Source organism: Magnusiomyces paraingens (genome assembly GCF_902498895.1).
Source record: "Magnusiomyces paraingens strain CBS 517.90 genome assembly, contig: contig2, whole genome shotgun sequence".
Taxonomy (NCBI): domain Eukaryota; kingdom Fungi; phylum Ascomycota; class Dipodascomycetes; order Dipodascales; family Dipodascaceae; genus Magnusiomyces; species Magnusiomyces paraingens.
The window spans coordinates 731,689-745,780 of record NW_022474068.1 but is presented as its reverse complement, the minus strand read 5'-3'; the positions used below and the strand labels follow the sequence as shown (position 1 = coordinate 745,780).

At 38.6% G+C, this 14,092-nt stretch overlaps 2 protein-coding genes across 2 annotated transcripts; both read left to right on the top strand.

Moving 5' to 3' along the window:
* Nucleotides 1-236: 236 nt before the first annotated feature.
* Nucleotides 237-1,766, top strand: SAPINGB_P001965 (uncharacterized protein; the record flags this gene model as incomplete). The annotated part of the gene is made up of 1 exon (XM_031996685.1): nucleotides 237-1,766. The coding sequence occupies one exon, from the start codon at nucleotides 237-239 to the stop codon at nucleotides 1,764-1,766; it is 1,530 nt and encodes a 509-aa protein (XP_031852576.1).
* Nucleotides 1,767-2,637: 871 nt separating this feature from the next.
* Nucleotides 2,638-13,711, top strand: SAPINGB_P001964 (uncharacterized protein; the record flags this gene model as incomplete). The annotated part of the gene is made up of 3 exons (XM_031996684.1): nucleotides 2,638-2,685; nucleotides 2,737-9,670; nucleotides 9,726-13,711. The coding sequence occupies 3 exons, from the start codon at nucleotides 2,638-2,640 to the stop codon at nucleotides 13,709-13,711; spliced, it is 10,968 nt and encodes a 3,655-aa protein (XP_031852575.1).
* Between the last annotated feature and the right edge of the window lie 381 nt (nucleotides 13,712-14,092).

The window sequence follows — 14,092 nt, the reverse complement described above, 5'->3', positions numbered from 1 at the left end:
TAAAAATTTCTTGTTTGTTACGGTTGCTTGGCCCTGAAGTCAATGTCGGGTTATTTTTTTTTTTTGAAAAAATTTTCTCTTTCATGTAATCGACGATCCATTTTTCCCTTATGAGAGCTAATTTTATTGTATATGAATTATAGAGGTTTTTCAAGCCCCTTTAGCAAGTTTAAAAATTAAACCCAGTAAAAATTTCTAAAATATCTCACTAAATAATTGAATCTTGAGAATCAAACATGCTTTCAAGAACTACACCATTAAGAGCAGGAAGCAGATCTCTTAAACTTTTAGCCTCCTTAACATCTAGTTACAGCTCATTTCCTAAGGAATTACTTGAAGTTGATGAATCTCTTGGTGCAAAAATTAGGTCTTCTTCTTCATTAAAGAAACCCCAGTTTGACTTTAAATTCATTACTGCAAATGCCGAAAGCTATGCCGAGTCTGCCAAACTTAGAAACTTTTCTCCTCATTATGTTGAGGGCATAAAAGAAATTTATCCTCTTTATACAAAAGCCAAGAATGATTTGAACAATTTCCAGGCTCGACGAAGCTCTATAGAGGCCGCCTTTATGCCTCCTAAAAAGAAGAAAGGGAAAAAGAAATCTCAAAATGAAGGACCGGCTCCTGTTGCTGACTTTGAGAAACTTAACTCAAAGCAAAAACAGGAGGCTATGCAAAAATATTTGGAGGAACTGAAGCAGCTCAAAGTAGAGGCAAAACAGTTATATGAAAAGGTTCAAGAGTACGAGACGACCTTAATGATCAATGGCGACATGGTTCCTAATCTCATTAGTCCAGACTCTTTCATTCCAGAACCAGAAGTTGTTGACATGCTTAACGACAATGACGGAGCACGCCCAGTGATGGCCAAAGATACAGATCATGTTACAGTCGGAAAGGAATTAGGTTTAATTGAACTTGATGCCGCTTCTCGTGTGTCTGGTTCTTCTTGGTACTACTTGACGGGAAATGGTGCTCTTCTTGAACAAGCATTGGTGAACTACGCACTTTCCAAAGCTCGAAGACGTGGTTACTCCCCAGTTATTCCTCCCTCCATTGTTCGACAAGAGATGGCTCATGCTTGCGGATTTAGACCTAGAGATACGAACGGTGAGCAACAGATTTACAACCTCGAGGACTCTGATCTTTGCTTAACAGGCACTGCTGAAATCCCACTTGCAGGATTATATTCCAATGCTGTTATTGAATTCCCTAAGGAAGGCCCTAATGCTGGCGTCAAAAAACATGTTGGCGTTAGCAGAAGTTACCGAGCTGAAGCTGGTGCTAGAGGTCGTGACACCAAGGGTTTATATCGCGTCCATGAGTTTACAAAGGTTGAGCTTTTTGCTTGGACTGATACCAAATCACGATCTGTAAAGGTTCTTGAAGATATTTTGGCACTCCAAAAAGAAATTATATTTGAGCTTGGAATTACAGCCCGGGTGTTAAATATGTCTCCTGATGAACTGGGTGCTCCTGCATACAAAAAGTACGATATTGAAGCTTGGATGCCTGGTAGACGTGACTGGGGCGAGGTTACTTCATCTTCAAATTGCACAGACTTCCAATCTCGTCGCATGCATACCAAATACCGCAATGAGGAAGGAAAACTTGTTTTTGTTCAAACTCTGAACGGAACTGCAATGGCTGTTCCTCGCGTGATTGTCGCTATCTTGGAAACTTTTTATGAACCCGAGAACAAGCGTGTTAAGATCCCAGAAGTCTTGAGAAAATGGATGGATGATCAGGAATACATTTCCTTGTAAATAATTAATATAAAATATTGCTGCTGTAAATACATTGGGAGTTAGCAATCCTACACAATCTTTAACCATTCACAAAATAAAATTGTTAGGTTTAGACAACTAATATCTACTTTTTTTAAAGTCATCTTTATCAGTAAGGGTGAAATAAATGTGTGAGGGGAGACACAAGTTTAAACTAATTAATGGTAATTACCGACCGTAGGCTATTAGACACAAGTCTTAAATTGGGTGGCACCAGCGAGTAATATTACACTTTGTGCATTACATAGAAAACTTCTTTCAACACCACCAATTTTTTTACGCCTCTTTTTTTATTTTTTTATTTTTTTTCCATTCATCTTCTTTATCGTTCATCCAATCCTTCTTTCTTATATTCACCAATATTTTCATAAGCCTTGAATTCCTTTTGTTTTCTGATTAATCTAGTCAGATTTCTTGAATTTTTGTTTTACTAAATTTTTTTCCCCCAAGAAAAACCTGGAAAGAATTCGCTTACAGTTAGCTACGACAAGTATGTCTTTAATTATCAACCAGAGTACTTGAAATATTTGGATTTGAAGTTTATCAATACTAAAATTAATAATAATTGTTTTTTAGAGATCAACAGTATTCACATATTTTTTTTCTAAATATCTTTTGCGGGTTCAAAGTGGTTTTTCCATACCTTTTCTTTCATTTAAAATTTGCCACTAAAAAATCGTACAACCCCCACTCCTTTCTTAAGCCTACCAAAAATTAAAAATACCACAACAAAACTTAGAACTACCTATAGTTTTACATGAAAACTGCTACATATTTGAAATACCGAAACCTTTAGTAGTATTTTTATATTTTTACTCGCTCGGATTAAATTGTCTTCTTTTTGCACACAATGCAAATTAAAAAATCAGCGAACATTGCTCGTCGGTTGGCTGAAATGGTATGCTTTTTTATATTGAATCTCTGGATTTTCACTCTAACATTTATTTAGCCACCCGATTTGAAAAATTTGGTTAACTCGCTATTGAAAATGCCTGAAAATGAGCTTCCAGAACACATTGATGCATTTTGCAGTGGATGGAATCGTCCACGAGGTGATTTGTGTCACTGGATTCCAGTTCTCAATCATATGGATACCATTCTTGAGAAGCTAGTTAAAAGGTATGGCTTGGATCAAGATGAAATTTCACCAAAACTTTTTTCACCTGAAGATGAGCGTCTTGTTACTTCGATCCTTAACTTTTCGACTTTTCTTTTGGATAAGTCTTCCAACAGAGGTGTTTACAACAGCGAGACTTATGTCAACAATCTTACTTTATCAATTTCTCCAGAAGTCACTAGCGCAGCTCTCAAACTTTCTGGTCGTCTAGCAGAACGTAATGTTCATTCAAAAGGTTCTCGAAATATATTGCAGCATTCTGATATTTTGAGATTGTTGAAATTTGCAGTTTGCGTTACTTCTCGAACAGGTGATAGTTCTTCCTCAGCCGATGACACTATTCTCTCCTACTTCAACAATACTGATGTTCCTAGTGGCTTTTCATTACAATACTATAATTCTGAGTCACAGCTAACCACAGCCAAACCATCTAACATTTTTAAGTCATCTCAAACATCTCAAAATGATGCATCTCGCACACACGCACCTACTCATCATAAGATCCGTAAAGCAACATCTTCATCATCTTTAAAATTTAAATCACAGGAGTCTCGTGCGTCGATAAATAAAGAAGGTCTTACTGAGTATACCATTTCAACTAAGGATGCAGTTGAACGCCCTTTTGATTTAGTCATTGCCGATGCTTTTAAGGTTGTTCCTAAAAACTATTGGCTTGACGTTGTCATTAAAGCCCAAATTGCAAAATCCACCGCAAATACTGAAGAAGGTGCTAGACTACGTTCTCTCATGATTCAAATGCAGTGCAACGCACTCACTGTTATTTCTACTGCTATCGTTAATGTCAATGAGAACATTTACGAATCTAAAATCATGAACGATCATCCAAATCTCATTAAGCAGTTGGCCGAAATTTTGGTCCCAGAAAACCCATTTGACATACATGTCAGAAATGCAGCTATTGATTCTTTTTGTGCTCTTTGCTGCCAACCTGCAGCTGTTCCTGAAATTACAATCAATCTTTCTTCTAATGTTAGTTATGGAACTCTGATGCATGTTATGCGCAATATCCTAAAAGATACTAGAAGTGGGAAAAAGCTGGACGACGAGTACTACTTTTTCACCGATGGTATGATTTCGTTATCCACACAACTGATGATGACTGTGCAACCTAATGCTGCAGCTTCAACAGCTGGAGGAGGCATGGTTCCTTTATTTTGGGAACTTGTCAAAGAAGAAAAGGCTGGTCCACGTTTGCGTTCCAATGCTCTTGATGGGTTGATGCGCATTATTTCAGAGTATATTCCCGGATACTTGAATACCTTTTTGCAGCAAGAAAATGGAGGTCAAATTTTAATGAAGATTCTTGAAGAAACTGTTGAGTCTGCTCTTGATCCTTCTCAATCTGGCTCACCTCCAACGTTATGCGCTGTTGATTATAATGTTAACTACCACACAATCCAGTGGCTCAAGGTGATTCTTCACTTTATTGTTTCCATTACTTCTCAAGCACGGACCGCTGAAAGAATCCAACAAGTTTTGGATTCCCCGTTTTTAACTTTTGCTCCCAAAATTATTTCTAACCCTAAGGCTTTTGGGTTCCGCATCATTTCTCTTACTCTTGGAATTATTGGAAGCTTATTGGAAAATGAATCTTCTACGTTTGGCATCATGGTTGAAAATCAGTCTATTGACAAAATCTTGGCCGAGATTCCTAATTTATTGGAGTTTTCTTCAGGTCTTCATGGTCCTGTTGCAAAGTTTCTTAGCTCAATTGCCCACAATGAAAATGGTTTAACTCTCATTAAAGAAAGAGATATATTTAATGAGTATTTTAAGCTGATTTCTAAAAATCTTGGTGAAAAGGATAGCTTAAAACATCTTGGTATTTGTTTAGATCAAATATGTACTGAGCATGCCACACTTCGTCCAGTCGTCATTCGTGAAGCGATTAAGTTGATTGATATTATTATTGCTAAACTAAATACTCATGACTCGCGCCTACAGTTTTTCTATGAGCTCGACACAACCAGCGAAGGTCTTGAAGAGGACATCCCATTAGCAAAACGTTATTTCTTTTTGACTTCAACTATTTATTTCATTGAACACCTTCTAAAGAATCACTTTTCTCGCGTTGAGTTTATCAAGCAACGTGGTGTGGAACGGATCCTTGATATTTTTGAAAGCCCAGCACTTTCATTTGATTTTGCATTTAACGGTCCGGCTACATCTCTCAATAAAACTGTAAAGCAACTTTTTGATTTAGATATCGATACTTCTTACATCACGAACGCTCTTCTTTCAAAAATGGCCTCTATCATCGATAAGGCTGAGGCTAAAGCCCAGCTCCTGACAAACCTTACAGATGATACAATTCAAGAAGAGGCTTTCGTTGATTTCATCAAATCGATTGGTCCAGTGGAAAACATTTTCCAATGCTTTTTGTTCACTGCGTTTACCAATTATGGTACTGGCTACCGTATCAGTGCTGTGCTCAAAGCCATTGCTTGTGAAAAAAGTGATAAGAAAAAGGAGCCCGATACCACATTAGATTTTGATTATAAAGATCTCATCAGCAGAATTGGAGCTCTTCATCAGCATATAACATGGGAGTCTGCTCGTGTCCGAAATTTTATTTCTTTAGAAGTTTCTGATGCTACCATGTCTCTTCCTTATGACCCTGTTCTTAATTCCTATTTCCGCAGTTATCAAGATTCAAGCGAATACAAGAAGCTTAAAGAAGCTGAGAGTAAACTTCCGGAGGACTATGTTCGTTCAGAGAAGTATCGTATCATCAAAGCATCTAGATTTGTTCTTTCATCATCTAGCACTTTGATAAATGAATGTTTAGGGACTATTTCTTTCTTTTTATCATCCATCCTTCCCTCTCCTGCATCCGACAAGTCTGCATACAAACTTCTTGACACCATCACTAAATCTTACTGTGATCAATTTTCTTTATATAAAGAAAGACAGTCTTATGGCTCTATCTCTGCATGGTTTGCCTGTTTTGCTCTAAGAAGTCTGAAAGATGTTTTGTTGATAAACAGTAGCTCTAATGCTACATCTAAACTTCTTCTTGGAAGCCTTATTTTCTTTAAGCAGAACGGTGGAATTTTGCTTTTGTCTGATATTGCACAAACATTATTTAAAGAGCCTTTGCTTTCTGAAAAGAATTCGGCTTATTCTGGTGCCTTTATTCAAATTATTTTGCATTTTAGCATGATGACGAATTGGAAACCAAGTCAACTGGTGGATAGCGAAAGATCTTGGGGAACTTCAGATTCAGATTTCCCTAACTACTTTGACCCCCAGCTTTTCTTTTTGGAGGTCTCTTTAACAATTTTTGATTGTATCAGCAAGATTTGGGAATCTAACACTCTTGAGGAAAAGCCTTACTTCATCACCATTCCTATCATTTTACTTCTTTCTAATCTTTTCCACACTGCAAATGAAAGCTATCCTTCTGACAGCCAAAGAACTGCTCCTTATTATATTTCTTGGAAAGAAGCACCGCCTTCCGAAACCATGTACAAAACAATTATGGAAAACTTTCATATTGATGAAGATGATAAAGAACCTGTTTCCGAATTTATGGCGGCTACTCTAAACCACGTGTCAGACGTTGCAATGGAGTTCGACTTAGATATTGATGAGCTCATTGCAAAACTTAAAGAAGCCAAATTTGACAACGGCGATGGAAGACTCACCGTTCCAACAAAGGAAGATGGTACACTTTTAATGTACCCCTCCGACTTGAAGCAGATGTGTGAGTCCGTGCAGAAGAATGCAGTTGATAAGGTTCTTGGAATCATTCGCATACATCCCAAAACTGTTTCCGCCGCTTGCGATTTTATTTACCAATTAATAACGTCGTCTAATCGCTCAAAATCTAACAAGTCTTCTCCTCCCCAAATTAAAACCTCTGCCATCAAAGAACTTATGCTCATGATTATTTCCATTGATCCTTCAAGTGATGAAGATGAGAAGCCTCTTGCAAACTTCTGCCATCTTCTTGGCATTCTTTTGTTTGATGCAGATGTTCTTTTTGCCTGCCTCCCTAACCTTTTAGAGTTGCTTGATAATTTTGTTGATATTTTGGAAACCCCTGATGCCGTAAAGCGTGATTGGTTCCCTTATGTTCTTTTGATTTTGGAAACTATTTTTGCTGTTAAAGAAATCCCTGATGCTGTCGACAAAATCAAATATGTTCCACGCTCTCTTTCTGCCATGACTGACGCCATTCCCAAGACTGATACTCTTCCTAAGGAAATTTACAAGCGAGTTTTTAATGTCCTTATCAGCGTTGATGCCTACAAGGATGAGTTCACTATTATCTCTATTGCTCGACTTTTGGTATTTTTCACAAGAGATCATGAGTGTGCCTCTTTGCTTGTTCAATCTCCTGTTCTTCCTAAGCTTCTTCAGCAAATAAAAAGATTTTCTACACCCCCTAAAGAAGGTGAAGCTGAAAACAAACTTATTGTTCCTTTCAACTCCAGATTTTTCAAAAGTATGAAGGAGCAACTTAGAACCGCTCTTCTTTCTATACTTCGCAATGCGGTTGAGACTCCTGAGATTGTTAAGAACATTATGGTCACCAACATTAAAAATGATCTTATGAGACACAAATCTCAGCTTGAACTATTTTTCCAAAGCAAGGTTATGTATGCTGCTCGTTCGCCACAGATTTTCCTTGAAGCGCTTGCTGAAAATTGTGTAATTACAGATCTCAACAATTTACAAAAGGCACAGTTTATTACTCTTCAAGAAGTTGTTGAAAAAGCTTATACTAAGCTGGAAAAATCCTATGATGAGCTTACAGTTACTCTTGACAAAGCTATTGCGGAAAATGAGTCTCTTGGAATTACCACAAGTACTAAAACATCTAGCGAGACTAAGGACGTTGAGTCTGATGTTTCCATGGAAGACGTTGAGCCTTCTGCTGCTCCCAAATCAAAACCAGAATCGGCTAGCGATGACAAAGCTCTTAAGCCTACTCTTTCGAATGTTCCTGGTATTTCCTCTACCCCTGCGTCTAAGTCTCTTACATTAGAAAATCCTTCTGGTGTTATCAACATTTTACTACATGAACTTTTATCTATTGGCCGTGAAAATCTTTTTACACTTCCTGTTAAAACGCCTGAAGCACTCCAATCCTGGATTAAAGAGCATCCCAAGCCCGAAAAGGGTAAGGAAAATAAGAAGAGTAGTGACAATCCTTACTTCCACTATGGTTGCTTTTTGCTTCAAGCTATTGCAGAGCTTGTTTCTTCATACAGTGTTTGCAAACTTGAGTTTATTAATTTTTCGAAAAAGCCTTTGAATGCTTCTACCACTTCTCTGAATAGCACTGCAAGCGGTTCAACCATCACACCTGGTTCAGTTCCTTTTAAGCCTCGCCATACGGCTCTTAATTTTTTCTTACATGAGCTCATTCCTATTGGAGTTCTTGAGTCTAGTAGCAGTGTTCCATACTATGAATGGAGCACGGTTTCATCTTTTGCAAACCTTTGCATTTTGACTCTAATTTCAGCTACAGATGAAAAATACAGTGAATCTGTTGACGAGACTCAAGGCGAGCCTACTTTGCAATTTGTCAGAAAATTTACTTTTGACACGATAGCAAAAGCTTTCCGTGATGCCAGTCAGTCTGCCAACGACACATTGCTTTGGAGATATAGCAAGATTTTTGCTCTTGCTGATTTGTGCAACCGTATGTTTTCAAGTGGTCCGGGTCGTAATCTTGTGTCATCAAACTTTTCTGCTCATACTGTTTCCATCGAGGACGGTCTTGCTATTTGCAAAGTTGCTTTTGATAAAGATCTTCAAACTGTCATGACTAATTCTCTTGCTGAGATTGATCTTAATTATCCTCATTGCAGAAAGCCTCTCAAGCTTCTTGTAAAGTGCCTTAACAAGTTGGCAAGGCTAGTAATTGATGTTTTTGACGATGGAAGTGCACCAGAAAAGCCAGAAGAAGAAGACCTGTTTGCTTCCTTTTGTGAAGTCTCTTCTGACAGTGAAATTGAAGACGAAATGCCTGCAATTTTCAGAAACTCAGCTCTTTCAATGTACGAGGCAGGTGATGACTTGTCTGATGATGGTGACGAGATTATTGTCGATGAAAGTGATCATGATAGTCAAATTGAGGAGGATGTGGAGGAAATGGACTACATCGATGATGATGCTCAATCAGATGTTGGATCCGACGCTAGTGGTGTTCATGATGATGACGAAATGTTCGATCAAGACATGGATGACAGCGATGTAGATATCGGAAGCAGTGCTGACGAAGATGATGAAGTAGATGGCGAAGAAATCATTGTTGATGATGGAGATCGCCGGGTGGAACTTCTCGTTGGGCACAACCATAACCACGAAAATTACAATGATGATGATGACGTTTTGGTTTTGGATGAGCTTACCATGAACGACGCAAACAGTGACCCACAGACTACTGATAGCAATGATCGCACTCCATTTGCATCTAATAGCTCCGCAAACAACAACCCAACTAACCATTCTGGTCGTGGAAGAAGAGCGGAATCTGAGGAGGCGCCCGGTTCAGGTTATGATAATGACAGCGGCTGGGAGTCCTTTGAAGAAGGTGATGAAAGTGATGACGAAATTGAGAGACTTGAGACCCTTATTCAACAACGAGATTTTACCGGCCTCGATGATGGTGATGGGTCTTGGGTTGAAGAAGGCCCTATGGATGATGTTGATCTTGACGACATTTTTGATAGTAATGACAGAATCATTCCATTTTCTGGAGATAGCGACAGCCAATTCACTAACCCATTTAGTAAGTTTTTTTTATTTTTTTATTTTTTTTTTACTAGCCTAACCGATTTTTTTAGGAGTGCATCGTCAACGCAATGGCATGAGCTTGCTTTTTGGAGGCAACTCTGATGGATTTTTAAATTCTCGCAATGTTCATCATGAATTGCAGAATCACTTGTCTTTTTTGATGAGAAATGGAAATCCTTTAAGAGCTGACGCCGATTTTTTTTCTGGTAACGACAACAAGGTTTTGGAGATTGCTGCCAAACGAACTAATTTCAGATGGGGAGAAGCTGCCAATTTGTTTTGGGTTTTTGATAAAAACACTGTTGTTTATCGATTTCTCGGCCATTTCATTAACACTATTGGCGACTTTTCTATTAAGAAATATGCTGATTTAAATGCTCTCAGCTTTAAGGTCAAGAAGAAAGAGGAAGAAATTACGTTTGCTTACAGAGAAAAGGCCAAACGAGAGCAAGAAATAAAGGAGGCTAAGGAACGAGAGGAGCGTGAGCGCAAAGAACGTGAGGAACGTCAAGAGCTCGAAAGAATTCAGCGTGAAGAACAGGAAAAAGCTGAACGCGAAGAGCGTGAACGACAACTTGCGTCTTCTACTGATGACAAATTGGAAACTTCAAGTGTTGACATGAAAGATGCCTCCGAAGAAGAAGACAGAGCGGATGGTTCTTCGAACCAAACTGATGAAGCACCTGGTGATAGATATATGATGGAGATTGGTGGGCACGAGATCGATATATCTGGTTTGGGTATTGACCATACTTTCTTAGAAGCCATCCCTGCTGATATGCGTGAAGAAGTTTTGACTCAACATCTGCGAAGTATGCAAGAAAGTGCCAGTGAAGGTGATACTCGTGTTGGAGAGTTGGTTTCTACTTTCCTTAATGCTCTTCCACAAAATGTTCGCCGTGAGCTTATGAATGAAGAGGTCAACGAACCGCCTGCTGTTATTTCAAATGATACAGGTGATGCGTTTGATAGAGCTACATTTTTTGCTACGCTTGATCCTGAGTTCCGTCGTACTATTTTACTTGAACAAGATGATGAAACTCTTGACTCATTGCCACCAGAGTTAGCAGCCGAAGCCCGCATGTTCCGGAATCAAGGATTCAATCGCCCTGAACTTCAGACAAACTTTGTTCCTTCCGAAAATCCATTCACACAAAACATATTCAACCGCATATTCAATGATCAAAATTCAACATTCAGTAATCGGATTTTGGGTGCTAACATTTTTAACTCTTCTAGAACTAGTGCTGTTGACGACAAAAAACCTAAAAAGAAAACTATTAGTGCTGCTTCCCAGAATTTGATTGATAAGCAAGGTGTTGCCGCTCTTTTGAGAACCTTGTATTTGCCTCAAACTCACCCTTTCGATACACTAAATGAGCTGCTCTACAATCTTTGCACTGAAAACAAGGCTAATCGCCTCGATATCATCAACACCGTTCTTCATATTTTGCTTGATGCATCTATTGATAAGGCTACTCTGGATAGAGGCTTTTTACAAACCTCTAACCGTGCTCGTTATGCTCAAACTACCAGTAAGTCAGGCACTCCTACTGGTGCTGGTACGCCTGGACGTGTTCCCATTGGCTACAATGTTTTAGCGCAAGAAATTACACCTAGTACAGTTGCCAAACAAGCCCTTGAAGTTTTGGAGTTTATTTCGCACAAGGGTGGACCAGTACGATACTTCTTTGTTTCTGAGCATGATGTTCCTCTTACTCGGCGCCCGAATCGTAAAGGAAAAGGTCGATCAAAAGACCGAGAACTTGCGAAAGAGCATAAGTACCCAATTAACATTTTGATTACTCTTCTTGGTCGCCCTGCTATTTACGAAAATCCAATCACTCTCGAACAGCTAACGATTGTTCTTGTTGAAATCACAAAAGTTGTGCCGATTTTGTTGAGAACTATTGATGAAGACAAGAAGATTACTGATTCAGACAAACAGGAATCTGATGATGGTGCTGCCACTTCTACTGCTAACGACAATCCTGAGCCATCTATAAGTACTGAACCTGATCTTTCTGCAGCGCCTGAATCTGGATCTGCGGAACCTTTGAAGACTAAAACTACTGAAACAAAAGACACCAAGTCTACTAAGCCTCGCAAAGTTCACAATCCCCCATACATTCCCGAGAAGAACTACAGGCTTATTTCCAGCACTTTAGTTTTGAAGGAATGCAGTAGCAGAACTTTTGAGCAGATGCTTACAGTTATGAAGAATTTGTCTAGCATCAATGGTGTCAAGGACTTGTTTGCTAAGGAGCTTGTCAATCTGGCTGTTTCTTTTGGCCCTCGTATTATTGAGAGTCTTGGAAAACTTAACAAAGCTGTTGAGGAGACCAAAACTGGCGATGAAGTTCCAGGCCCTATTCTTGCACCATTTTCTTCTGGATCTTCTGACCAGGCTCGACTTCTCCGCGCTCTTGCAGCCCTCGACTATTTGTTGGATCACTCCAAGGATAAAGACAAGGAAAAAGATAGTTCCAACAAGGACGCTGATGCTACAGATGATGATTACATCAATACTGTTTACAAGAGTATGAACTTTGGTCCTTTGTGGGCAGCTCTTAGTGAATCCCTCACTTTAATTCAAAAGAATTCTTCTCTTTTGTACGTTGCCACTGCCCTCTTGCCATTGATCGAATCTTTGATGGTTGTTTGCAAGCACAGTGCTGTGAAGAAGATTTCTGTCCGTGAGTCTAACGCAACCGGTACAAACACTCAATTCAAGCCTTCTTCCAAGATTGATATTTCCAATGCACCATTGGAAACTCTTTTCTTTGCATTTACTGACCAACATAGAAAGATCCTCAATCAGCTTGTTAGAGCCAACACCAAACTTATGAATGGATCTTTCTCTATTCTTGTCAAGAACCCCAAGTCACTTGAGTTTGACAATAAGCGCAGATATTTTACCAAGCGTCTTTATGACAATGGAAGCGTTTTTACCACACAGCTCAATCTTAATGTTCAGCGCGACACCACTTTCTTAGATTCTTACCGTGCTCTTCATTTTAGAAGTGCGGAAGAAATTAAACATGCTCGGCTTGTCATTAAATTTAAAGGCGAGGAAGGTGTTGATGCTGGTGGTTTGACTAGAGAATGGTATCAAGTCATGTCACGACAAATGTTCAATCCTGATTATGCCTTGTTTCAGCCCGTGGCATCTGACCGCACTACATTCCATCCTAACAGAACCTCTTCCATTAACGATAATCACTTGTATTATTTCAAGTTTATTGGAAGAATTATTGGCAAGGCCATCTGTGACAACAAACTTCTTGACTGTCATTTCAGCAGAGCCATGTATAAGCGCATTTTGGGCAAGCATGTTTCACTTAAGGACATGGAGAACCTTGATCCGGACTATTACAAGTCTCTTGTCTGGATGTTGGAAAACGATATTACTGATATTATCACTGAAACGTTTTCCATTGAAGCTGATGATTACGGTGAGACCAATATTATTGACTTGAAGCCTGATGGTCGCAACATTCCAGTCACTGAAGAGAATAAGGCTGAATATGTCCGATTGATCTGTGAATACCGTCTTATTGAAAGCGTTTCTGAGCAGCTTAATCACTTTTTGGAGGGATTCCACGATATTATTCCTAAGGATATTGTTTCTATCTTTGATGAACAAGAGCTTGAACTTTTAATTTCAGGTTTGCCTGACATTGACATTGATGATTGGCGAAATAACACTGAGTATCAAAACTACTCTCCTTCTTCTCCTCAAATCAAGTGGTTTTGGAGAACTGTTCGTTCCATGGATCCTGAGGAGCGTGCTAAGTTATTGCAATTTGTTACTGGTACCAGTAAGGTTCCTCTCAATGGTTTTAAGGAACTTGTTGGAATGCACGGTGTTTCGAAGTTTAGCATTCACCGAGCGTTTGGATCAAAGGATCGTTTGCCCTCATCACACACATGTTTTAACCAGATTGATTTGCCAATGTACGATTCATATGAGAATCTCCGCGAGGCTTTACTTAAAGCAATTACTGAGGGAAGCGATTCGTTTGAGTTTGCATAATTTTGTTGTTTTTTCTTTCTTTGCTTGCTTTTTCTTTTCATTTTTTTTTTTAATATTTCAAATTTTTTTTTGTACAGTTGTGATAGTATTTTATTAAGTAGAACAAAATTTAGTAAAACTTTTAATTAAATTAATTAAATCTTAGTTGTTGAACTTAATATTATTTTTGTTTGTTGAGCGCGCAAGCTATGTACATTGTACATCCTTATAAGGAAAAACGGTGATGTTTTAAAAAGACAAAAATCAAGTGATTACATAATCAATCACAGTTTCCTGTTTCGTTTCAATTTCGGTCTTTTTTTTTTTTTTCTTCTCTGCCATTCAGATATTGAATTTTTAACTACGCGTCACTTCAACAACATATTAAATATTTCACAAGAT